Source organism: Notothenia rossii (assembly GCF_949606895.1).
Source record: "Notothenia rossii genome assembly, chromosome: 9".
In the NCBI taxonomy this organism is placed as follows: Eukaryota; Metazoa; Chordata; class Actinopteri; order Perciformes; family Nototheniidae; genus Notothenia; species Notothenia rossii.
This window is the reverse complement of record NC_136907.1, coordinates 17717990-17745570: the sequence shown is the minus strand read 5'-3', so window position 1 is coordinate 17745570 and position 27581 is coordinate 17717990. Positions and strand designations below refer to the sequence as shown.

Here is a 27581-nt window from a genome sequence, read left to right as displayed (position 1 = left end):
TTCCCAGTAGGTAGCTGGTCTCTTCAGTGGACCACTGCTGCTTGTTAAGTTTCTCCATCGTTGTGTACAAACTGGATAAAACATGGGCTTTTTGTTGTTGTTCAGGAGTTGATCCCGCCCCTGCCCCGCCTCGACGTAAGCGTGATATATGTGGTGCTTTTGCTCTAGCCGGACAATTTTTTGGTGCTTGAAACGAACCGGATTCCGGAGCTAAGAGCCTGCTCCACTGGTGTGTGAACAGGAAAACCCGGTGCTTTTCAAGCTCCAGCTCCGAACCGGCCCTGAAACACCGTTGGTGTCAATGAGGTATATGTGGCTGCGTCCCTGCTTTTGACAAATAGGTGTGCGATTTGACATGCCAGATAGACTGAAAATTCTAAATATTGGTCATGTTGGTAGGATTGGGTAGGCATGGTGTTACTTGTTGGTACGTGGGTTGGGGGGGGGAGCCCATGAGTGCTCAGTGCCCAGGGGCCCCTGGAGGAACTAATCCGGCCTTGGACGTGGATCATAAATATATTAGCAATTAAACAACATCTTCCATTTATTTTCACACAATACGTCTCCTTGCAGTATCAACACTGATTCGGCTGACTTTTATATTTGATCCAATTGGTAGATAGGTTATATTTACACCATAACGGTGCACAGCTGATAGAAAGGGATTTTTTTGTAGTTTTTAAAGATATCATTTACTGAACTACCTTTCCAACTCCGCATGCATACTGTTACAGGTCTATACAGGTTCATGGTACAATGCATAAGCTTTAAATCGAGAGACTGAAACTGTATTTTCCTTTACCGTTCTGTTTTAATTTCACAATAAAGTTAATCATATTATGTTTGATATTATTAAGTTTTATTAACTACACCACTGTTTTTTTAACCCGCACCGCCTAGTGGTTAAAGCACGTTATTTAATTTTGTTGTTGAATAAGTTTTATTTGATGAAAACATTTAAATATTAAGAGTAGCCTACATAAAAAATTGGGGGAAAGTAGAAGGCATGATAGAAATATAGAATAGAAAATATCAAGAAGATACTGTAGTTGATACGATTGCCTCGTAAGAACTCAGATGCTCAATTCCGTTGCTTGGTAATCTTCTTTATTGTTAAGAAAACCAAAGCTATCAATAATGACTCCTAGGCTCTACTAGGATTCTCCATATAATCAGTAGGTTCAACTAGGCAATGTAACATGAATCTCTGGTAAACAGGCATAGAGATAACGACATCACAAGACGAACCGACACCAGACAAAGGGAGAGAAGGACTAAATATACACATTAGGCAATGGGGCACAGGTGGACACAATCAGGGGTGGGAACAACAATCACTCTAGCAGGTGCCAAACGGACAGGAAGTGCCGACACCTGGAGAGAGAGAGTAGAGTAATTAACATCAAAAGACAGATATACAAAACACTAAAACACAACAGCTAACAGGATACTATCGCTAAAACCTTACAGTACCCCCCCTTTTACGGACGACTCCAGACGTCCCTGAAGCCTGAGACCGTAGTCTGTCAAAATCCGTGATAAGGGACTTGTCGACAAGAAAGCTGCCCGGGATCCAGCATCTTTCCTCTGGTCCAAACCCTACCCAGTCAACCAGGAACTGTCTCCCTCTACCCCGCTTTCTTTCTGACAGTATTTTTTTCACTGTATAGATGATACCTCCGTCGATAACCCGGGGGGGTGGAGGTGGTGTGGGGGGGGGACCAGTCTGCTCTCTACAACTGGTTTCAGCTTGCTGACATGGAATGTGGGGTGGACCTTGAGGGACTTTGGGAGACATAGGCGAACAGCAACAGGGTTAATAACTTTTGAAATGGGAAATGGACCAACGAACCGGGGAGCCAGTTTCCTGGAGGCAACGTGAAGAGGAAGATCCTTGGTGGACAACCACACTCGTTTACCGACCTTGTATTTAGGAGATGGACGTCATTTTCGGTCAGCCAAACTTTTCATGCAGGTCGCACTTCTCTGCAACATCTGGCGAACTCCCTTCCATACCCGGCGACAGCGGCGAACCAAAGCATGTGCTGATGGTACAATAACTTCCTGCTCGAGCTCCGGGAACAATGGAGGCTGGTATCCATGGACACATTGGAAAGAAGAGATTCCGGAGGCTGATGTGGGTAAGGTATTGTGTGCATACTCAACCCAAATCAGATGTTTGCTCCAGGTGGTAGGTTTCTGGGACACCAGACATCTCAAACAGGTCTCCATTTCTTGATTCATCCTCTCCGCTTGGCCGTTTGACTCAGTGGCGTTTTCTCCTGGAGGCCAAGGGAAGCCAGGCTTCCCCTGTTTTTTCGGATTGTAGTTATAATTTTAATTAATAAATAAAAACACTTCGTTTAGTTTCGGAAATTCTTTGTTGTGTGTTGCTGCCGGCCCGTCTCTCCCCCATTCTCATTGAGTATTTTACAAAGAGTGAAACAGCGCCCCTCTAGATGTTATGGTGAAACAGTAGATTGCACTCTCTGTTGCGAGAGGAGGCCAGCCGAAATTTGCTTCCCTTGGTGAAAAAAAATGGAGGGATTGACCAATCAGATGAGGCTCACGTCATGCCCCTGCCAACCTGTGATTGGTCAGGGCCATGCAAAGGGAAGCCAGAGGCCGCTGGCTTCCCTTGCCTCACAATCCAATCAAATCGCATCAACTTAGTGTTGCAGTGACGCGTCCCAAAAAGTGGAAGTAAGCTGCGCTCGGTTTCACTGTAAAACGAACCTGTTGGATAAATGCACGTTTTGTTCAGTCGGATAATATCCATATGTCTATCCTACTTTTATAATTTTCGAATCATAAATCTAATCGATAGAAGATAGATAGCGCCACTGCACCACTCTCACCGCCGTTAGAAAGTAGCAAGCAACTGAAGCAAGTGCAATTATGGAGGGTGGAGATTTGGAGTATTAATAGTAGTAATCAAAAATAATTGTACTAAACTTCCGCTGGAGCAGCAACAACAAATACAATCTGATGACAGGCCAATGCCCAAACTGGAGCTGTGTACAGCGAGGAACAAAGGAGCGAACCGGACGCAAAACGTTAAAGGTCTCCTGATTTAGTTTGTGAATGAATGCTTATTAGAGTTTGGGCTGGAGAGTGCGTGCGGACCTGTCGGTCAGATAACAGGCGTGTGTAAGTCCTGCATCTGTATGATACAAATGTGTGTAAAATGATACCGGGCGCTGTAATCACTCATCTGGTTACGTTATTTATTACATTGACCACCACCCCCCCCCCCCCCCCCCACCCCAAAAGAAAGGACGTATTATTGGCTTCCCCTAATTTCTTTCCCACGCCACGCTACTGGTTTGACTGGGGATGGTATCCGGACGTCAGGCTCACAGTGGCTTGGATCAGGCGACAAAACTCCCTCCAGAAACGTGAAACGAATTGTGGGCCTCGGTCTGAAACGACATCGCTTGGGAAACCATGGATACGAAAAACATGGGACAACATGGCTCGTAATGTTTCTCTGGCAGTAGGCAATTTGGACATGGGGATGAGATGTACCATCTTGGAAAAACGATCAATGACTGTGAGTACTGTGGTGTAACCTGTCGAAGGTGGAAATCCTGTCACAAAGTCCAACGCAATGTGCGACCATGGTCTGTTGGGAATAGGCAGAGGTTGGAGAAGACCTGCCGCAGCTTGACGAGAAGTCTTGTTCCTAGCACACACAGGACATGCTCCCACATATTCTGCCACATCCTTCCCCATAGCAGGCCACCAGAATCTGTGTTTCACCATAAAGAGGGTCCTCTTGGTCATTTTGGCGTATTTGCCATACTCGCTATAAACTGTTGCTCAGGTTGATCCCGCCCCTGACCCTGCTCCCCGCCTCCGATGTAAGCGTGACATTCTTGCTTCTAGACCGAATTTTATTTGGAGCTTGGTAAGAACCGTTTTTTGGGGAAAAGAGCCGGCTCCGCTGCGGTGTGAATAGGAAAAAAACTGTGCTTATCAGGCTCTAGCTCTTAACCAGCCCCGACATCACTCTCTCTGACACACTCAGTACAGAGTGTGTCAGAAAGGAATGGGAGACATCCCTCAAATAGAAGAACAGGGGGAAGACCAAGATGCAGCAGTGCAAATGTCTTCCACTGTCATTCCTCCGTGCAAAGCCATAGTAGAGGATGAAATTCCTCTGTTGGAGTGCGCTCTGATGATCTCCGGGGGATCCATCCCAGAGGAGACATATGCCTGTGACACAGCCTCACACAGCCAATGTGACAGGCGTTGTTCAGACAGAGGCTGCCCTTGTGAGCACTCTCTGTAATGCACAAACAGCAAAAGCAGCCGTGCGTGCAATATAGCAGGACAGCGCGCGGGGCAGGAGAGCCACAGAGAGAGCAGACAAGTCACTCACCCTTTTAGCTGATGTCAGAGTCAAGAGCAGAGCTACTTTGGCTGACAAAAACTTCAGGGGAACCTGATCTAAAGGTTCAAATGGGGCTTTACTCAGCGCGCGTAACACCGAAGCCAAATCCCATTCAGGCGCTAAAGCGCGTTACACAGGTCTGGGTCTCTGTACTCCTCGTAGAAAGCGTTTTGTCAGAGGGTGACTAAACACCGTGCTGACACCGAAACCTATGTGGCAAGATGTAATGGCAGCAGCATATGTTTTGACCGTGCTATAAGCCAAATTCCTGTCCAACAACAGCTGGAGGAACGACAGCATGTGAGGCAGTGGGCACGTAACAGGGTCCAGGCTTTTCCCTACACACCAACACTGGAACGCTGTCTATTTGACTGTGTAAGATGCCGTGGTGGACGCGGCCCTTGTACCCTGAATGGTACTCACTGTGGGGGAAACTTCTGAAGTCAGGACTCAAAGATACACGATGGAGAGCTGGAGCTTTGATGGCAAACACTGATGGTTTATTTGGAGCTTCGCCCGGAGAATTCACAAGACAAGTCATAGGGCCACGTGGTCTGACCACACGGATGAGATGCCACAATCAATTCTGAAGAACCCTCCTGTAGTTCCAGGTTTTAACTAGTTCAGAGTGTGTTGTGGATATTTTAACCTTGTCGATACTGTAAAGATGTACAATGAGAGCAATCAATAATAAACTGGTGAAAGCAAACAGAGTTGTCTTAGTAGTTCTTTATACAAGCTTGTAGGTACGGTCATGCAAAGTACAGAGTCGTTTGCAGGAGTGGACACAGGGGCAGATGTGTGTGTGTGTTTTATAGAGGACTGTTGCTGTTCAGAGTGACTGTTATCTTACAATGCTCTCATAGGGAGGGCCGCATTCTTCAGGTACGACCTTGGCAGGAAGCTACCGTGGGATACAACAGGTCGAGTTGACCAAACAGTTTCTCAGCATAATATCATCACATGGTTTTACCATATAAAGTAATATAAGAAATTGCCACTACAAGTGTAATAATCAACATTCTTCAATAGATAGACAAAACAGCTGAGGACACTGAATCACAAACGCTGGCCTATCACTGGGTGAGCGCTGATTGCTCCTTCCACCTGGGAGAGAGCGTCCCCGCGCCACGGAATTTCCCACGGTCTGCCTGACAGCATCCGCTGTAGGCATGGAAACCAGGATCAATCAATCAATCAATGTTTATTTATATAGCCCAATATCACAAATGTTACATTTGTCTCAGTGGTCTTCACAGTGTGTACAGAATATCAGTATGACAATACGACACCCTCTGTCCTTAGACCCTCACATCGTTCAAGGAAAAACTTCCAGAGAAAACCCCACATTTTAACACTAGAACCGCCAGAGGTCGCTGTATACCTAAAACCGCCAACGGGTAAAATGTACCCGCTATTGATTTGCAAGGTACAATTTTATTTTATTTATCATACAGAACAATGAGTTTTGATCGCACAGGGATGACATTTATACCAATAGAATCTGTGGACTCTCAGCTTTTCAGATGTTATAGTTTGTGCAGATAGCATGAAGTATAAAATATCGCTACAAGTGATGATTTAAACGCTTGGTGTTAGACTTGTGTTTTGTTTAGGTACAAATCTCTCAATCTCTCTCTATCTATCTATAACTATCTATCGATCTATCTGTAATGTTCTTTTCTATGGACATATAATTGCCTACATAAACAGACGAGTGTCCATCTTTATTCAACTGGCACGTAACCTGCACACATGCATTACGTCCTCAACGTGAGCTCAGTCATCCAAGATCTTGTATTCTCCAAGATGTTACACTATCTATAACTATATATCTATCTCTCTCTTTCTCTATCTATCTATCAATATATCTATCTATCTCTCTCTATCTATCTCTCTATCTATAAGGAACCGCAGTAGACAAAAGGTGTTGCTATAGCAACACATCATGTTTACGCTGCATTTTCTATAAGGTAAATATTACCCGCTGGCGGATATGGGTATAAATGGCAATTTATTTGGCGATTTTTTCAATCTGACTTCCTATTGACAATTTTTAACAACAGAGGGTGCTATATAACACACTTTCAGGAAAAGTCACGGACTGGGAGACTTTAATATGTTATGGAAAAAAAGTTACAACAGCTGCGGGTAAAATTTACCCGTTGGCGGTTCTAGTGTTAAAGTGGAAAATGGGAGAAACCTCAGGGAGAGCAACAGAGGAGGGATCCCTCTCCCAGGATGGACAGACGTGCAATAGATGCCGTGTGTAAATCGAAAAGATAATACATTTACAACATAGGTAGTCCAAATGTTTGGAAATGCATGTGTCTATAATAAGAAGATGAATCCACGAGGATGTCAGCAATCTTGTGGGAGCCATCAGGGAAGTAGTATGGTGAGAGTCTGGCAGGACCGCAGAGACAGGTTCAGCCACGACTCGAAGTCCAGGACTCAGATCCAGTGCTCAGGATAGAGGATCCAGGACAAGGATGCTCCTGTGCGCTCCGGGGCTATTAAGACCGCTGTCAGCCGCTCCTCCTGCACTCTGTCCAGGAACAGACGGATCAGTGGGACTGGTGGGAAAGCGTATAACAACACCCTGGGCCAAGGTCGGTGTGCAAAGGCGTCATCCCCCGGGGGGGGCGGTCCTGCGTTCTCAGGGAGAACCAGAGGGCACACTGCGCTTTCCCGCATGCAGCGAACAGATCCACCTCTGCTCTCCCGAACCTGCTCCACACCTGGGAGACCAGTTCGGGATGGAGGCTCCAGTCCCCCTGGCGAGGACCTCCTCTTTGACATGAGGTCTGCCCCTCTGTTCAACTCGCCGGGAATATACAGTGCTCTGATAGAGAGTAAGTGTGTGCACGCCCAGCACAGCAGCCGCCTGGCTGTGTTCAGCCTGACGATTGATGTAGGCTGCCGCTGCTTTGTCGTCTGTGCAAATCAACCCATGTTGATTGTACAGCAACGGGGCGAAGGGATTACTCTCCATACGGAGAGTAATTCCAGCAAGTTTATGTGGAGAGACATGTGAGCCGGCTACTGTCCCCCCACCGCCTGTGACATGCACATTCCTCCCCACCCTGAGAGAGATGGGTCTGTGAACACCGAGGTGTGTGACGTCATTCTGCCCAGGGGCACCCCCACTGACAGGACGTGGAGATTTTTCCAGTAGGTTAAATTTAAACCAACGGAAGGAGGAATGTACACCATGCATCTCTTCTGACGCACAGGGTCGATGCGCTCTCGAGTTTTATTCCACTCCCAGATAAATGATAATCTGGGGGGGAAGAGGACTGCTCTTTTTCCAGTTTATAAATGAAACCCAGGCTTGACAGATAAGATACGAGATGTACCGTCTGTAAAGCGACTTTCTCCCTGGAGCGAGCCAGCAACAGCAGGTCGTCCAGGTAAAATAACACTCTCATCCCCATTCTGTGTAGCGGCTCCAGAGCTGTCTCCACACTAGAGATGTGCATCTCCATCACTGAGGCTGATGCGATGCGCATCTCGATACGTTGCCACGATACGATACATTAACGATACATTTGAAACACCTGCTGTAAACTAAACACCACTCTCTCTGACAGAACACCTCACTGAGTGATTTAACTCATATGTCTAACTTTCACGTTTCTCTTTTCAGCCGCAGACCCCATGTCGCCTCTTTATGTGCCTCGCTAAGTTCCTCGGACTACTTGTGTACTTTAAAGCAGCACGGCATCGTTAACAATTTGCAAGCGATTTTTCAAGTTGACCGTCTTTCATGAACAATCCGAAGGGTTGCCAAACGTTTGATTTGTAGGTATTTTTCGGTGCGCTGTGTTTCTCTTTCTCCTCGACTTCCGTGTGTGTTGATAACTGAGACTCGGCCTCCGTAGTGGCGAAGCAAACATCAAAGATCGTCTCTGCTGAGCGTTGACAAGATGAGGGGATTTTATATGAATGAATCGTTTTTTTACCAATGCAAAGACGCTACGCAATCGATGCATCGCGAGTTCAACCCAAACTGTAGCCGATGTGCACTCTTTCACCCGGTGCACTCGCATCTTAAACGTTTATGCCGGTGCACCGATGCAAATCGGTGAATCTTAACATCTCTACTCCACACACTTAAAAAAAGTGCGTGGAGCCAAGAATGAGAAACGCAGGAATTAGCTGTGTTTCAGGATGATTGTTACGTGGAAGTATGCATCCTTCAGGTCTATGGAAATGAACCAGTCTCCCTGGTGAACACACTCCAGCACCTGTTTGATCGTCAGCATGTGAAAAAGCCATTTCCTTGTTGGACACTGACAGATCAAGGATGGGTCTCATTCCCCTGCGGCTCTGAAAGGAACGCAAGATACTGTTCCTGGCATTACAGGATTGATTCCTGTATCCCGTTGAACTGCGGGGGGGGGGGGGGGGGGGGAAGAGGCGAACTGCAGAGTGTACCCTCTGCGGATCAGCCTGCTCATCCATCTGTCCATCAGACACACGCGCCGCCACTCTGAGTAATACTCTGATAGCGGGCGCACATGCTCTGGATATGTTTTGGTTGTCATGGTGACAAGCCACGCCAGAGCCCTCCACATGCTGCATTTCACACTGGCTCTCATTATGTCGCCGTTTAGGAGAAGGCTCGTAAACCGCGCGTTCACGCTCAAAACCACTGAGGGATGAGCGGAGGTGTGTGAAGTGCTGTCCACACGAGGCGTAATAATGGCCCTCGTGGGCTCACTACGACCGTGTGTATGAGGTACGTCTGAGGAAGAGGAAACGTCTATGTCTGTGTCTGGGCTTATGCAGCGAGCCATGCTGCCTACTAACCGACAGGCTAGCGGCAGCCGGCTTAACCGGCGAGCCTTGCTGCTTATTATCATCCATCTGTCCATCGAACACACGCACCGTCACTCTGAGTAATACTCTGAGTAATACTCTATGTAATAATCTGATAGCGGGCGTGCATGCTCTGGATGTGCTGTGGTTGTCATGGTGACGAGCCACGCCAGAGCCCTCGCCGCCGTTGCCCATGAACCAACCCAAGGGGGGCCCGGACCGAAAAGGCTGCGAGGGGGCCTCCACACGCTCTCATCATGTCGCCGTTTAGGAGAAGGCTCATAAACCGGACATTGAGGCGCGTTCACACTCAAACCCGCTGAGGAGTGAGCAGAGGTGTGTTCAGCGTGTGTAGGAGGCACCTCTGTGACAGAGGAAAAAAACCTGTGCTGTCTATTAACCAACAGGTTTTAAAGACAGCCGGTTTATGCCACGAGCCTTGCTGCCTATTGTGGGCCAGAGGGAGACGGACACAATGAGTGCATAACACCTGGGGAGTGAGAGCCACGTTTGCGTGCTCCAATCCCAGGCAGGACTCACACCGTGAGTGCCGGTCGTAACTCAAAATGTATCCAGTTTGGCATGAAGGGCAAACCCGAACACTGCCCTGACTTACCTTAATAATTGGAACAAAGCTTTTTAGAAGAGGAATCTTTGCTTTTTAGTGTGCCTGAGAGTGCTTCTGCTATGGAGTGCTGAAGAAAGATTGGAGCAGATTGTCGGGCCTCCTTCCTATTTATACGGAAGTGAGTCCGTAGGTGGGGCCCATGTCATAGGTGGGCGTGGATTAAAGTATTTCAGTGCTGCACATGCGCAGGGGATTACCCAATAGCGATAGCCTTAGAGGGCGAAGCCTATACGATGTAGAACCCTCCCTTTTGCAGTTGCTGCTTTGAAAGAAACTACCGTAACTTCGCTTTTTCTGTCAGTAGGGTCAGCAATTCAAAAGTGAATCAGTATCAAACCCTTGATTGTCTAACAGAATCAGGCACCAGAATGGGGGGCGTTCTCCATGAAGGACCAAGACAAACCTGCCCCATGTTTTCTGCATGATCACCAATGTTTTTGCACAATGTGCGAGGGAAAAATAGTAGTCACCCAGAATCCTATGGGTCTAATACTCAAGATCTTTGCATGAATATACGTCACATTTGATATGGCTTGATGGCAGTTTAAGTATTTTAGGAAAGTCTTTCACTATGTTGTGATTTGTAATGTTATCCTAAAATATAAGACAAGGACTATTACATAGTTCCAATATTAATTTATTCAGGAATCAGTGTTTTATCCACCAAGACTGCAGACTTATTATATGGTAGTGGGAAATGCAGTTGATCACTGTGCCGTTAAATTTCATCCTGTACTTACGACCTTTAACACTCACAGGTGGGAGTTTTGGCTTCAGGTTTCTTGTCTTTAACCAAAGGTGGTAAAAAAAGGCTTCCACAAAGGTTTTTACAGTTTTGCTTACAAGCTGGTAATAGATCACTCTGTTTGCTTTAAGACAGTATTCTCCTAGAAGGAAGAAAAGTAGATGTGCTTTATGCTTGACCACCATTCATTTGTCAAATCCTTCATATTGGTGTGAAATGGTGCGGTCTGCCAAGAAAAAGGCTAACAACAAGGGTATACAGTGATAAGTACTGTATTGACATGAATAGAAGTTCCCAGTTAAAGCCCTGGTAGCCTGAGGTTGAGATTAGCAATTAATCTGTAAACCACAAAAACCCACATGAATGCATGCTTTTCTTTTCTTGATCTATGGAATGTGTTTGAGCATGTCTAGCAGCCAGCATGTTTATCCACACAACTATTTGTTGTCCTCGTGCTTCCTTGTTTTGATATTGGATAGTGATTGGCTAGTTATTCCCAACTGAGATAATTTATATTTCTTTGATGCATCAGACTTCTGTTTGCTCGGCTTGGGAGAAACTTGATGATTTCATGTGACCCCTTTTTTAATAGATAATGTATTTAAAAAATAAAGAAATTTGAAAATTAATTCATAACTCACTTCCAAGATCCTCTCTTTCTCCTCCTCAGATCATCAATATGTTGCTCTGGCACTGGAAATGACTGGAAAGTTTGGCTTCACCATGGCCTTCAGCATCGTCTACATTTACACTGCTGAGGTTTACCCTACTGTACTCAGGAACGTGGGCATGGGGATGTGCTCCTCTGCGGCACGCATCGGCAGCATCACAGCTCCTTATGTCATATATTTAGGTGAGAAGATGAGTATATTATATCACAATGTATATAAGACATCACTGCATTGACATTCTCTATGAGTCCAAAAGAACATAACAAATCTGCTTTCAAACCAGCGATATGTACACATTTATTGAAATAAGTAAAATGGTGTCTTTTTATAATGAAGAATTTTGCTCCTTTTTTATTTTCAGGTAGTTATAATAAGGCTCTTCCTTATATCCTCATGGGAAGTCTCACAATTTCCTCATCTGCCTTCTCCTTCTGGAGACCCTCAACAGAGACTTTCCAGAAACAGTGGAGCAGATGCAGGAATGTCAGGGGTAAGTTCATTCCACTTAAAATCCTGTGTTTTTCATGTCACTATTCAATATTTATTTTGAATCGACTTTATCATTATTCTATGCATTATTTTAGCAGGCTATGGTTCTCTTCAAAAATGTACGTCTCGTTTTAGCCACTCAAAGAAACTGTTTTAAATATTTGAAACCCCCTATATTTGTGGTAGCTGTGTTTCTTAACTGCTTTTCTTGGTCTTTCTTTGGATTACAGGTTGTGTAATGGGCTGCAAAAAAGGAAATATTTAGAAAATGAAGGAAGGAAGAACCTGCCCATACAACGTGAGGTGAGTCAGGATCTGCAGACTCTGTATATGTTCTCAGTTACTTATTTCCCTTAAAGAAAAAAAGACAGAAATACATTTATATTGCTTGACAGTAATAATTGGAAATCGGACAGATTCAAAAGTCCACTGGCAAGAGTTTTTTATTCTGTTTTCTTTTCTTTTGTATAAACAGTTTTTTTTGTACTCAGTTGCTGCTTGCTAATTCGAAAAAAAAGTTTGGGCAAAATTCTAAGAGAAAAGTTTAGGTTCTAAAATGTTTGTATGAAATTTAAGTACATGTTTGATTGGTATGTGAGTCTGTGTTACACAATACTTGAGATTGAAATATAAACATTGGAAACCACCATGCCATTATCAGTTGTTTTTTATTTAAACATAAATAATTATCTTAAATGTTTGTTTCTCAATGTGTTAACGTTGTTGCTTTCAGTGAAAAAGAGGTTTGGAGCATGCTGTGGTTGACACACTGGGAACATATGGGAACAAAAACAATCTCACATGCCCGAATGATACATAATAAAAGTCAGCAAGAAAGTCAAGCCTCGCTCTGTCCAAAAGGAACAAAATACAACCTCTACAGCTCAAAAATCAACATGTATTACCTAACTCATTTATCAATTATAATACAATTTACCTTGTAAGCTGGAACTAGTATCCAAATATATCAAATTAAAAAAAACGTTAGGTGTATGTCCGAGTCTACCATGCACTGACAAAAATAGTAGAGGATTGATTCCCAGCAGGAAGGTGTTCATAATACTTTGGAAAAGGAAACATGTTATACCTTTAGGAGTTACTGGGGCATGCAAACTAGCACTGGTCTATATGGTTATGCCATTAAATAATGTCCTATTCCCATATGGCAGTGACTTTAAACTGTGACTGCTAAACTAGATGCATTATTAGTAGTTATATTCATCCCGCTTTCGTCTCATTAGTATGCATAAAAAAGTGACAGGACACACCTCCCCCCATTATGCAAATGAGCTAAGTCCCGCCTCCACTTTGATCGAGGTGTGAGATCTCAAGTAGGTGTGATATCCCAAGTAGGTGTGAGATCCGTCGATAGGAGGGGGGTGATGTGTATTCACAGGTGTGAAAAGCCCCCACTGTTGCGCCTTATGGTGTATAATAAAAAATAATAAAAATAATAAAAAAATGCTGTTTCAATCACATTAGTATGCACAAAAAGTGACAGGTGGGCCCGCCCCCGTGTGTGTGTGTGTGTGTGTGTGTGTGTGTGTGTGTGTGTGTGTGTGTGTGTGTGTGTGTGTGTGTGTGTGTGTGTGTGTGTGTGTGTGTGTGTGTGTGTGTGTGTGTGTGTGTGTGTGTGTGTGTGTGTGTGTGTGTGTGTGTGTGTGTGTGTGTGTGTGTGTGTGTGTGTGTGTGTGTGTGTGTGTGTGTGTGTGAAGGTTTCCCCTAACCCCTGCTGTGGACCGGGGCTACATCAAATCTTATTTTAGCCCCTAAAGAAAAAGCCCACCATAAACATAATAATCAAAGATTCCAGGACTACTTTAAATGTTTCGTTTACAATCGTTTCCCAATGACCAGGAATAGTACTGCCAGAACGAACGATATCCAAAATGTCTTCTAGTTTACAAACTTCAGCCATTCTGTTTACACGGGGATCACTATTCACTCTGTTTTCAATCGTCCTCATCACCACACTTATTAAAAGGGTATTGACTACATTCTGATCAATATATACCGAGCGTTTTGCATAGTAGTTCCCCATTTTTATTTTACTTTAAAGAAAAAGTCAATGTATCGAAAAAGAAAAAATCCCTGGCTTCAATCAACCGCAGGTTATTAGTCTTCTTCTTCTCCATCCAACTCGGCATGGATCTTTTCAAGTCTCTCCTTGAGGCGTCTACAATTTTTGAGAGTGTGCAGAAAAGCCTCCGAAGCGCCTTGGATCCTCCAATCATCCGTGAACATTTCTTTATCAATAAGAGTCTGGTCGATCTCAGTAATGAAGTCGGTGAGCCAGAGTCTTTTCATTAATGCGTTGTAATTGTTTCTGAAGAAAAAATCGGGCATGTCATTCACACAATCGTGTTGCCTCTGACCGGGGTGAATGACTCGACATCCGTTGCATATTTCTTCTCTGTACCGATGCATCACCCCCTCCACAATATCAACCAACACTGATTTCACTGTGTCCATAAACAGAGACGTCTTGGCCCAAGGAGCAAAATAAGCAGCAGTAGTACTGCAAAATTTGGGTGTCCAGAATGGTGGTGATGATGGTAGTCCAGGAGTTTGTTCCTGGCTGCAACTCACGGGGGGAGACTTGGTTTTTCTCAGATCCATGGCTAGTTTTCAAACTGTCGTCTTAGTGGGGTCCTTAGTTTTAGATGCTTTGCTGAGTGGAGGGAGGGACTTATTGCGTTGAATGGGGGGAGTCATCTGTAGAATTGAGAGTTTTTTCACCAGTATAATGTCCCTCACTGTTTGAGTCTTTTTTTTTAAAGTTATTTTTCATCTATCATTTTCAACCAAGCAGCAAGAGGTCAAATTTAAGAATAAGTAATAGTTTGTCACCATTTTAAGGGAAATAGTCAGAGCGCAATGTCACATCTTAAAGACAGCTTGAACTGGATAAATGGTTAGTCTTCAAACATACCGTACGTTCTGCATGTTAGTATATCTGGCCAATTGGTTTAGACCCTACTGCCCTAGACGCATGCTCTCAATAGGGAAGTCACGCTTTGGGAAGAGGTGTTTCATTTCACAGATCCACCTTGATTCTTGTTGTGCTGGCTGAAGGAAGAGGGACGGGGGAGGAAAATTCAGAGGATGAAGAAGCAGAAAAATAACTTGTTTTGTAAAACGGACAGCACGTCAGTTTCAAGGAAAAGATGACACCGTGTTTATGCAAAATATCTTGAAGCCCTACAACCACAAAAAAGGTACAAGTATATTGTGTTGAAAATATCGCAAAAAGTCGTAATATTGTATAATTTATTAGTTGCATGTTGTATTTTGCTAAAAACCACTATGTAGTTTTTCAAAAATATAATGGAAAAAGGAGAGAAAGACAAAAACAGAATATCACAGTATGTTGAAAAATATGAAAAAAGTAATGTTGTGTTAAAATAACATGAAAGAAATCAAAGTAAAGCATCTAAAAAACATATATTTAGAAAAGGAATGTTAGTCAAGTCAAGTTATCGAGACTGCATTGTTTCATCGAAACAGTGTTAAAATCACAAACTTGCCTTTTAGAGTCGCAGTCTTTTACAAAGATTCTGTTTTGTTAAGAGCTACCAAAACATAGTAAACATCGCAATTATTCCCAAAACAAACTGGGAATGGGGACATCGATAACATATTTTAATGTTTAATTTTCTTCAGGGCTACCTTAGTGCACATTGATGAACACTTTAAAACAAAAATAATGCTTACAAGTGTAAATGAGCCGGATTTTAGCTTTGAGCTAATTTCCATCTATAGTCCCGTCACATACAGCATATAAGAACATGACATTTATATATATACAGCAAAAATAAATACATGATATGCAGAAAGAGCATGAGCAGCATACAAGCATTTACCACATGGCAGTACAATGTAGCAGCTATGATATATAAAGTGCAAGATAAGATAAAAAGCGCTACATAAAAGTGCAAGAGGAGATACCCCTGTGTTAAAGTGCAAGAGGAGATACCCCTGTGTTAAAGTGCAAGAGGAGATACCCCTGTGTTAAAGTGCATTTATTTAGCGGTGATTACACGTCTGTTTGTTGCTCAACCATTCTTTAAGTTGACCTTTAAAACTATTGAGAGTGGGACAATCCCGTACCTCAGCTGGGGGGCTATTCCACAATGAGCTGCCTTTAATGGAGAGGACATTTTGTCCAAAGGTGGTCCGTCTGTGATGGACTTCACAGTCTCCTCTGGTTTCTGACCTAGTGCTGCGTCCAGTGTGTTTTCTGTGGGTGAATTCACCCAAGGGGAGGGGGGCCAGCCCATGTAAATATTATTTTAAAAAAACACATACTTTTAAAAGACTTAAAATTGTCAAAAACTCAAGAAATTGTGATTTTCAAGGATGGTACAGTGTTGGTATGACTATGGCTTTCTGTCAAACACCTGGATAGCTCTCTTGAACAGCTGTTCTATGGGTTTCAGGTGTGTGGCACAAGCAAACGACCAGTTTGTAAAACAGTATTCAATGTCGGATAGAATCATACAGTGGAGGTATGACTTTGCAGCATTGACAGTTAAGAAAAGGTCTAATTTGTTTAAAATGTTGCAAGTTGAATTTAATGGTATTGGATACTTTCTGGATATGTTTCTTAAAAGTCAAGTGCGAGTCCAATATGACACTCCCTGTTCAAGATACTTGCACTGGGAGACTAGTTCTATTTCTGCTCCATTTAAAAATACATTGGATCCTTCGATTTTGATTGATCGTTTACTGAACATCGTCGTTTGCATCAACATGCATACTGTTTTTGTTGTACTCATACTGTCAATATGCAGATTGTGTTATATAGCTTTAGATAGAATGTTTTTTCTTCCTCTTTGCATAATTTGCATCCACAATCCTTTGCCAGTAGGTGTTTCCACAGTCCTTGCGGTTTTCCAATTGTTCAACTAATTGGGAGCTACTGTAAGCTATTTGTATTTGCATTTTAGCACATTACTTCCTGCAGTGATTCAGAAAGTATTGTGTTTGGGCTTTTATTGTGAAAGGGAGAACACTACTCAGAGCCAGACATAATTTCATAGAGAAAGCAAGTCTTATAGGGAGCCAATTTAAATGCTAATGTCGTCTTTATTTTACATCCATTCCAAATTTGTGCAATCAACTACTTCATTATGATAAGTTGTCTACAGCCACTTTAAATGCAATCAAATGCATATTTCTAAGTGCTTACAACTTAAAAAATCTTTACGTACAAATGACTGTATATTGAATATATTTCTGTACCCAGTGTTGAACAGGACCCAAACCTTTGAGAGATGAGAACGGACAAATCTGCTTTAATCAACTGCCAAGTAGTCAAGTCTGCATTTGTGTCTGTTCATTTGTAAAACGTGGAATTCGGTTTCTTTTTAATGGCCTAGGCGGATTTTGGCTTTTTTCTCTTGCCAAGATACTTTTAGACACACTTTGAGGTATGCAAAACCTTAAAACTAGAACACTGATGGCTGGCTTACGCTGCAAACTTCATAACCTTTTAACAAGAGAGTAAGTATATAAAACGTTATTTTGTATATTTTACACATCAGCAGAAACAGAGAGAGATGGCAGGAAGAGGGGAGACAGTCTCCCCCACCTTTACAGACACTGTTTTAGAGAGAACAAATACAAGTGTAAGGTAAGTGTTTTTAAAATCCCTCCCCCCTCTGTCTAGTGATAAGATGGCAGGAAGGGGGGAGGAGGGGGCAGGGCCAGGCTCACACAGTCACCCCGCTGTCTGATGAAGAAGGAAAGTGGTAACATACATCAATACTATTTTTAATTATTATGTTTATGGTGGGCTTTTTCTTTAGGGGCTAAAATAAGATTTGATGTAGCCCCGGTCCACAGCAGGGGTTAGGGGAGACCCTCACACACACACACACACACACACACACACACACACACACACACACACACACACACACACACACACACACACACACACACACACACACACACACACACACACACACACACACACACACACACACACACACAGACACACGGGGGCGGGCCCACCTGTCACTTTTTGTGCATACTAATGTGATTGAAACAGCATTTTTTTTTTTTTTTTATTATACACCATAAGGCGCAAAAGTGGGGGCTTTTCACACCTGTGAATACACATCACCCCCCTCCTATTGACGGATCTCACACCTACTTGGGATATCACACCTACTTGAGATCTCACACCTCGATCAAAGGGGAGGCGGGACTTAGCTCATTTGTATAATGGGGGGAGGTGTGACCTGTCACTTTTTTATGCATACTAATGAGACGAAAGCGGGATGAATATAACTACTATTATTCCAAAAAGCGGTTTTGAGTGTGATCTGAAGACATCTTTAAACATTCGGATGAATCTCAAGCATTTTTATGTTATATACTCTATATTAAGCAGTAAATAAAAATGACTAAATAAACTCACTGGCCCTCGTAAGTTTATTGTTGACCACAAAATGTGTGCCGAAGTAATTTAGAACTGCTTTATCTCGAAACCAAAACCATAATCATTGGAAATAAAATGTCTGGTTTGGTTATTGTTTAACCTCTGCTTGGCAATGATTAACTCCCCTGTCAAGGATTCTTTTCCTTACATTATATTTGATAATATTACTCAAATGTTCTTATTACTTGAGTTTGATAGAATACATCCAAATTAAACTTACTTATATTTGAAATAATTTTGTAGCACAACACATTTAGAAACCCTACGATGTATAGAACCTTTTACTTATTTCAACCATTTAGCCATTAAGGTTATGCATTATTGTTTATAAAAGGCGTTGTGTTTATACAAGTGGAAAAAATTCACATAGTTTCAATAACTTTGGTTATTATGTCTATGCCACGACGTTTGATATGGTGAAATATGCAAGGCTGCAATAACACGTTGTTAAACCAAACCCAGATTAGTGTGTAACTCCAGCTCAGGTCACACTGCCATAAAAAGCGTGAACTCAGCTTAATTGCTCATATGTAGAAAGTGTGTGCAGTAGAGCACACTCTCTTGCGTCTATCAGTATTTACTCAGTGTCTGCTTACCTTTTTCCTTTTTTAAATGCCAATGACTTTGGTGAGATAATGGACAACTCGGAAATTAGAGATTATGACACAATCGCGTCTTTTCTTGGATCTTGGGGACCCTTTCAGCTAAGGATTTTCTTAGCAATGGCATTCAGCATCCTGCCGAATGGATTTATTGGCGCCTATATCGTATTTGTAGGTGATACCCCTCCACACAAGTGCTTTATTCCTGATAACTACAGTATCAGCGAGGTGTGGAGAAATGAGACGATCCCTTTGGAAATGATTGATGGCATCTCAAAGAGCAGCTCTTGCTCAAGACTTAACCTGGACATTGTCAGAAACTACTCTCAGCATAATATCATCCCAAATGTGGATGTAAATGTGAGTGAAATTCCTCTGGAGAAGTGTCTGGATGGGTGGACATACAGCAAAGAAATCTACCAGTCAACCATTGTCACAGAGGTGAGTGATAATAAGTCATCAATTATGTTCCCTTTGAGCGTGTTTTCGTGGTTTCCACAGAGAAATGGTCATATCATTTGTTATGTATGATAGGGAATTATTCATATGGCCATTTCATGTTCTAATCGTTTTAGCTTTTTGCTCTCCTCTGAATTCTCTTTCCAAACACAGGCAAACGGCCTTTGGAGAGTTACCGGTGTGATAAGGAAGGCCCTTTCATTGTGCTTGGCATTTAACCACAGCATGTCAGTGACATAGGAGAACGTCAGAGTTGGTTTTGGCAGAGGCTGTGTCAATATGGTGTCTCAGAAAATGTTTTTGTCAAGTCTACAGCTGTAACTTTCAATTAATCTTCAGTGTCTGACATCAATTCAAAGCTCTGAAGTGTAATTTTTGTGTTCCCGTTTCATCACTTAGTCTAGTTTTCAGTAAGCTATAAGTAGCTAGAATCAACAAAAGAAGAATAATTATTATAATTTAAGTTTACAACAATGTGATTACTACGACTGCTGCTTATAATGATGCTCACACAAAAGTTACCTGTTGTGTGTTGTTGCGGCCAATATTACTCATAATAACATTTATATTTGTTTGATATTTTGCATCAGCTACTTCTTCTGCTTTGAATATTACTACTGTTATACAGTGGCAGCGCCAGGGTGGGGTAGGCTACAGCCATACCAACAAATGGCTTAGCCCCACCTTAGCCCCACCATGAAAAATGATGTTAAAGTAAGTCCGCCAACTCGCGAGGAGTAAATTGCACAGACAGCATAGTAATATTGATTTCAGTAGCCACTTGTCTGGAAATACCCGAAGACTAGAAACGGTTTTCAAAACTTTTGTCACGTAGTGATCGTCTTCTCAATAGAACATCTTTGATAATGTCTTCTGGCCAATCAGAATCAAGATAACGGCGTGGTGTTGTTGCTGGAAGTCCCGACGGAGAATACTTTTGCTGTAGTACATCTCTATGTACATCGATACAACGAAATAAGACCCCACGGTTTGATGATTGATAGGTGTGTGGGCTGTCTTTCATTTTGACACACAGAACAATGGGGGCTATCCACCCTTATCCACAATGTAAAGTAATTCACACAGCCTCTTCCCTCTTCCCTCTTCTCTCTGTGAGGAGCAGCAGAACTGCTAGCCGGTAACTGCTAGAATCCACTTCAAGACACTGGTACTTGCGTACCATGCTGCGAATGGATCTGGCCCTTCCTACATCCAGGACATGGTTAAACCGTACACCCCAGCACGTGCATTCCGCTCTGCATCAGCAAAACAGCTCGCTGCACCCGCACTGCGAGGGGGACCCAAGTTCCCATCAGCAAAAATTCGTGGGTTTGCTATCCTGGCTCCAAAATGGTGGAATGATCTCCCCATTGAAATCAGGAAAGCAGAAAGCTTACACATCTTCTGGCGCAGACTGAAAACTCATCTCTTTAGACTCCACTTCGAGCGATTAAATTACTAACAAAGCACTTATATACTAATAAAGGGCTGGCTTATCTAAAGCCAGTTGAGTAGCACTTTAATTGTTTGGCTCTATGAAACCTGATGTACTTATATGATTCTGTTTTCTTCAAGGTTGTATCTTCCTGGTCGAATGCACTTATTGTAAGTCGCTTTGGATAAAAGCGTCAGCTAAATGCAATGTAATGTAATGTAATGTAATAATTCAGCTTTCAGAACAAAGTAACACAAAACTAAAATGGCATTCATTTTTTTAAATATGTCGTGTAGTAATAGATTTATTTATTTTTCTTCTCAAGAGAGTACCAGAATGTGTATTTTATGTTAGTATTTCAAAAAATCTCCTGGGGGAGAATCCCCCCAGACCCCCTGCAGGGTTTGGGTTTTCAGCATGTCAACTCTTTCACCTGTGGGGAAATTGCAGAATTGGCTCCAGGACGCCCTTTTTATTTACTACAAGACAAATGTGTCTTTTTATTTCATACGGTTGAATTTGGATTAAGACAGGGAAATAATCTAAACCTCACGCGTGGCGTTTCACTGCCAAGGGGAGCGTGTATGTATTGCAAATACTGACTTGAGCCCCACCACTGTATGGGTTAGCCCTACCATAGATTACCCAACAAAAATACTCTGGCGTACACTGCTATTATACACTGCTGTTATATGATATACATTTGGTTATTGTACAGTTTATAAATGTGATTAAACTGTGTCTTAGTTATCATAAAAATGGGACGCATATGAAATAGAGGTGACTCATTTTCACACAGCTATGCCCTAAAGAAAACGTGTTGTGTTTGCAGTGGGACTTGGTGTGTGAAAATAAGTACAAACTTCCACTGTCTACCTCGATCAATTACATCGGTGTGCTAGTGGGAGCATTTATCTCAGGCCAGATCTCTGACAGGTAGGTACTTCATAGTCTGAATACTTTAACAATCAATTATAATATTAGAATTGAAGTTACTAACTCACTAAACTGTATTTCATTCACAGGTATGGAAGGAAGCCAGCCCTCTTTCTCATGATGATTCTTCAGACAGTGGCGATCACTGCACAGATATTCTCTCCAAACTGGGAGATCTTCTGCTTCATTTTCTTCTTTGTTGGTGCTGGCGGGTTCTCCAACTATACCATTGCATTTGTGCTAGGTATGTTTTCAAGTCAGGATTTGGAACATGTTATATTTGATACTGCTTGAGAAGTTTGTAGATGTCATGTTGACCTCTCTAACCTGGTAGGTAAAAGTAAACACAAGTTTGTGATTCAAAACGTATTGGGGCCTAAGATAAAAAACGTTGGTGTATTCAAGTGTGTAATGCAAGCTTTCAAAACACAGATCAATGTAGTGATTCAATTACTTGGCTATTGATCTCACATAAAGTCCCCGAATAGAACTGACTGGCAAAATCACTCAGGAACTCCAGTCTCAGGTTGTTATTGATATGCTCTCATTTATTTTGGTACAGGAACTGAAATACTAAGCCCAAAGTCCAGAGTGATCTTCTGCTCCATGGGTGTGTTTATGAGCTCAGCCATGGGTTACCTGGCTATGCCAGCTGTAGCCTACTTCCTCCGTGATTGGCGGATGCTGCTGATTCCCATGGCTGCCTCTGGACTGATCTACGTCCCAATATGGTGGTAAGAATTAAGGAGGGACATTTAACATCAGGTCTGCATCCAACACTTTCAGAATGTGTAGTGTCTGTAGAACACTGACCTTCAACAGCAGCTCTGAATGAAATAAAAGTCTAAGAGCTTTTTGACAGTCTGTGGTTGAAGCAATCCTTTCTGCACTTTGCGGATCAGCCACGAAATGTAACTGCATTTACCTCATACATCTTATTTGCTCTCATATGTGTTACTTCTGATCAACAGAAACGATCAGCTTGTGTAAGCGTTCGTCAACAAAGCATATAAACAGGAGCATATCTCCTGCAAACTGTTCAGATGTTCATAGATAGCAGTAACAACACTGCGTCCCATTCAAAACATTGAAAACATTGGTAGAGAACAGGGTCAATTTATCATTGTATTTATCAATAAATAAGTTTGTATATGTAGCCAAAAAAGTGCTGTTAAACAGTATAAACTCATGGTGATCCCTATTAAGTAATTTCTATGTATTGTATTAAAGCTTGCTCTCTCATACAGAAAACGTACGTTGCTTGCATGGTTAGAACACATTTATATTGAAAGGAACTTGTAAGTAGACACTTTAAGAAAGAAGCATGTTCCTGAGATACAGTGGTGATCGACCAGATGTGTGTTTGCTAAACCAACTAGTTATTCATCACTAAGGCTTTCTTTTCTGAAATAGCTAATTTATCTCCATATGCTTTGATCTTATTGGTAAAAATTGTCAAAATGTTTTGCATTTAGTCCAAATGGTATATTAAGAACTATGTATGTAAATGTAATGATATTGTTGTTTCCCTGTTCTGCAGGTTAGTCCCAGAGTCTCCTCGCTGGATGCTGTCTCAGGGCAGAGTGGAGGAGGCGGAGGCCATACTGATAGGAGCCGCTAAGAGCAACAATGTGGAGCCTCCAAAGGCCATTTTCACACAAGCTGAGGTAAGCTGCTACTTTATTTTTAACAAGTTATACAAATAAACCATTCCTGACTCAGAATGTTAGTAAAAGTAAAAAGAGTTTACTTATTGTGTTTTTTACATAGCATAGTCTTCCTGTTGTAAGATAAGATAAGAAGTACTTTATTGATCCCAAGTTGGGAAATGTTTGTGTTGCAGCAGCATAGAAATGCATGGCATTGTACAATAAAAATGTAAAGAAATAAACATTCTAAAATGTCATCACAATAGCAATAAAATAGCATTAAAAAGTAGATATACATATAAATATAAAGCAGGATATTATATATATATATATATATATATATATATATATACATAAAAGTATATAAGGAATGGAATATTAAATATTACATTGGATGTAAATGTAAAATGTACAGTGTGATTTTAAGTCCATGTCTTGAGAGTATTGCATTTCAGGTCAGCAATTCCACTATGGTAATTGTAGTCAAGTATCAACTCAATATACTATTCTGTATTGTGAATTCTGTACTTTTTACTCAACTACATTTGACTGATTCTAACATCCAAGTTTTTTATTTTAAAAACTGCCGGTGTCAAATGTGTGTTACATGAGTGGCAGGGCTATTTTCACAGTTTAGGATTTGATTTTTTAAATTGTTGCAAATGTATTTTCTTCTTTTTCCAAGATTGATGATGCAATGTCTAGGAAAGACAAGAAATACAACTTTTCAGTTATTGTGAGCAGCTGCAATATGTTCTCCATTACAGTGCTGTGCTCAATGCTGTGGTACGTCTACAATCTTAAAAAAAAAAAAAAAAATCACTCTACAAAACAATGTAAATATTACAGATCCATCCCAAATGTGTGTCTCCCATCCTATATGTACTCGATTTGTTATCTTGAATGTCTCTGCAGGATTGTTGTCACCATCGGCTATTACGCTTTAGTCCTCAACACTTCAAACCTGCACGGCGACCCTTTTTTCAACTGCTTCCTGTCTGGCTTAGTAGAAGTGCCGGCTTACATAATAGCCTTGTTACTGCTCCAATACTGCTCCAGGCACTTGTGCCAATCTTCTACACTCTTCCTCGGAGGTGTGATGATCCTCTGTGTTCACATCATCCCAACAGGTAATACTTTGCTTTCTATAGATGAATACAACTGTTCTGTCACACTTAATGGACGGAATGCTAAATCTCGGAAGCATAACATGAACAACAACATGTACATAGTTCTGGTTAACAACAGTTGTGATTTTAAATATATATATATAAAAGAAAAATACCACCTTCTATTACAATGTGTATTTATATAAACGTCTGTTAAGTCATTTTTGCCAATTGAGATCAAACAATGATCAACCCTTGCATTTAAAGTGTTATAAATTTGATTTGTGTGGCGACATTCCGAGGACGAATCACAAGCAGCGTACACTCTTAGGATCCAAATAGATCCAAATTGTACAGCTTAGACTGTTAAGAATTTCATTAGTTTTGCTGGGGATAAAAGTATTGGACTATAGTAAAACAATTAAAATATATAATTTTCAAAGTCAGAAGGAAAGACAAGGCTAATTTAATGGGCTTTAGATGTGGTGTATCGTATATTTCATATGCCTCTTCTTCTTATTGCCTTTTATAGATTCAGAGATTGTGCCTGTGTTGTTGGAGATTTTGGGCAAATTTGGCATGACATCTGCATTTTGTGTGGTGTACACGTTCTCATCGGAGCTCTTCCCCACCGTCATCAGAAACACAGCGATGGGCTGCTGTTCCATGGCTGCTCGCATTGGAACCATCATCTCCCCTTTTATCATTTACCTGGGTAAGTAATACATTTTATATTTTGAGCATTTAGCAAGTGTGAGGGCATTTCTTTCTAATCAACCTTTGTGAATCACTATTGTTCACTTTTTTGACATTTCAATAAAAGAAAAGTTTAAAAATCGACATCTTTAATTGAAGCCCTACTGCATTAAGAACGCCCTTGGTCTCTTGTCTTTACTTCAAGCTTTAGTTTGCTGAAAATGTGCTGAAACAAGTTTTTTTCTTTTTATTCTCTCAAAAATAATTGTTCAGAAAGCATAGAACCGTTATAGTTTTTTTCCTCTCAATTACAATACACACAGTCGTACAAGTATTATATTTGTTTAATGAGTCATTCCTTGTTTTTATTGTGGTATTTTCTGCTTTTTTAAAGGACAATACAACAAGGCATTACCATACATATTGATGGGTGGGTTTGCCCTTTGTGGGGCCCTCTTGTGTTTCCTGCTGCCAGAAACCTTTGGAAAGCTTTTACCAGAAACCATGGCACAAATGCAGCCGATATGCGGGTGAGCTTACACTACACTACAGCAAGTTGCACTACTCACATACTGCATGTCTACTCGTCACAGTGTTTCTTTATACACATCTCCTCTTGATCACATTAAGATTCTGTATCATCATAGTTAAGGGAAAACTCTTTATACCACTATCACTGATTAATAATGATAATAATAATAATAATAATAATAATAATAATACTAATTATAGATTTATTTTGTTAGCGCTTTTACAGGTGCTCAAAGATGCTTTACAGATATAGTGAAAAGAAAGAACAACAAATAAATATATATAGTTAAAGTCAAATTAAAATCAAGTAATGCAAAAAAAGTCACACATTAAAAGCCAGATTGAAGAGGTGAATTTTTGTAAGTTTTTTGAAGGTGCTGAGGTCAGTGCAGTTGGCTTCTGATGAGCGGAGGCTGCGGGAGGGGGTGTGGTGGTGCAGCAGGTCTGTGAGGTAGGTGGGGGGGGCCTGGTTGTTGAGGGCTTTGTGAGTAATCAGGAGGACTTTGGAGTCGATTATTTGACGGACAGGGAGCCAGTGGAGGTTCTGGAGAACGGGAGTGATGTGGTCTCGGGAGCGGGTGTGGGTGAGGAGGTGGGCAGCATTTTTCTGGATATGTTGGAGTTTATTGAGGAGGTTGGATGGTATGCAGGGCGGTGGTGGCGAAGTTGATAGGGACTTGGCTTGCCAACTGGAAGGTCACCAGTTCAAGTCCCGGCAAGACCAAGTGCTACCGAGGTATCCCTGAGCAAGGCACCGTTCCCTACACTGCTCCCCGGGCGCCGTTTAAAATGGCAGCACACTGCTCCTAACACTAAAATGGGTCAAATGCAGAGAAATAATTTCCCCACGGGGATTAATAAAAGTCCATCCATCCATCCATCCATCACGTCGTAGAGGACGCTATTGCAGTAGTCGACTCGTGATGTGATGAATGCGTGAATCAGGGTTCCAGCAGCAGAGGAGGAGAGTGGTGGGCGGAGACGGGTAATGTTTTTGAGGTGGAAAAAGGCGGTCCTGGTGATGTGATTGATGTGGTGATTGAATTTGAGCTGACACTCGAAGATGACTCCGAGGTTGCGGATGTGAGGGGGGTGGGGGGATAGACGGAGGAGCAGTGGAGGAGGTGCAGTTATTGATTTTGATACAATGATGTCTGTCGGTGAGGTAGGATTTCAGCCAGGAGAGTGCAGTGTCGGTGATGTTGAGTGATGATTCGAGGAGGGACGGCAGGATGGTGTGGTTGATGGTGTCGAATGCTGCGGTGAGATCGAGGAGGATGAGGATGTTCAAGTTGCCGGAGTCAGAGGAGAGGAGGAGGTCGTTTGTGATTTTCAGAAGAGTTGTTTCGGTGCTGTGTTTTGATCGGAAACCGGATTGAAATGGCTCAAAGAGGTGGTTGGAGCTGAGGGGGGATTTTAGTTGTGAGCCAATGACACGTTCAAGTATTTTTTTTGATTGCTTTTATCTTCAATGAAGAGCAAATAGACGTCGAAATTGGTTACTATATTGCTGTTATTTACAGTATACAGTTACAGTGTATGATGCATGTTGCACGTTTGAAAGCTTTGTGCTCTTTCACATGCAGCACAAGACTGTTTGAAGTGTCAGGAGAAATGTAAAGTCCAACATGACCTTTAATTGCACTACTGTTAAACTGTTACTAAATCTTCTGTTAATGTTTAAACAGGGGAAGACGGAAGAAAGCAAAAGAAGAGGAAAATGGAGAGAGCGCGACTGATTATCAGAATAAAGAATCACGGTTATAGTTGTGATTTGTATTTTTTCTTTATACTCACATGATTTCTCAATAAGATGTTGTTTTAAATAAAGTTACTTTTATAATGTATTGTGTGTGATTCTGTTATGTATTATTCTCTGAAATGTCCACCTAACTTATTGTGAAGCACGATATCAAGCCATTTTTATAAATTGAACATTTTTGACACAGGAAATTGAAGGCTG

At 41.9% G+C, this 27581-nt stretch overlaps 2 protein-coding genes across 3 annotated transcripts in view; both read left to right on the top strand.

Moving 5' to 3' along the window:
* The window catches only part of LOC307019146 (organic cation/carnitine transporter 2-like), a 38814-nt gene extending 26753 nt beyond the window's left edge, over positions 1-12061 (top strand). The window contains exons 5-7 of the mRNA XM_079649794.1: positions 11264-11446; positions 11626-11754; positions 11984-12061. Of these exons, the coding sequence (XP_079505920.1) occupies positions 11293-11446; positions 11626-11754; positions 11984-12018 (318 nt within the window). The 5' untranslated portion in view covers positions 11264-11292 and the 3' untranslated portion in view covers positions 12019-12061. The remainder of the gene's footprint in view (positions 1-11263; positions 11447-11625; positions 11755-11983) is intronic.
* Positions 12062-18074: 6013 nt separating this feature from the next.
* LOC307019135 (solute carrier family 22 member 4-like) lies at positions 18075-27463 on the top strand. Of its 2 annotated transcripts, XM_079649777.1 has the most exons (11): positions 19106-19244; positions 20386-20587; positions 21530-21633; positions 21723-21877; positions 22196-22367; positions 23174-23300; positions 23968-24068; positions 24198-24412; positions 24924-25106; positions 25482-25617; positions 27307-27463. In XM_079649777.1, exons 2-11 carry the CDS (start codon positions 20444-20446, stop codon positions 27383-27385), a joined length of 1416 nt encoding a protein of 471 aa, XP_079505903.1. In that variant the 5' UTR covers positions 19106-19244; positions 20386-20443; the 3' UTR covers positions 27386-27463. The 2 variants fall into 2 exon arrangements, with proteins under 2 accessions (XP_079505902.1, XP_079505903.1); XM_079649776.1 differs by lacking the exon at positions 20386-20587 and having other exon boundaries at positions 18075-19244.
* The last annotated feature ends 118 nt before the right edge of the window (positions 27464-27581 follow it).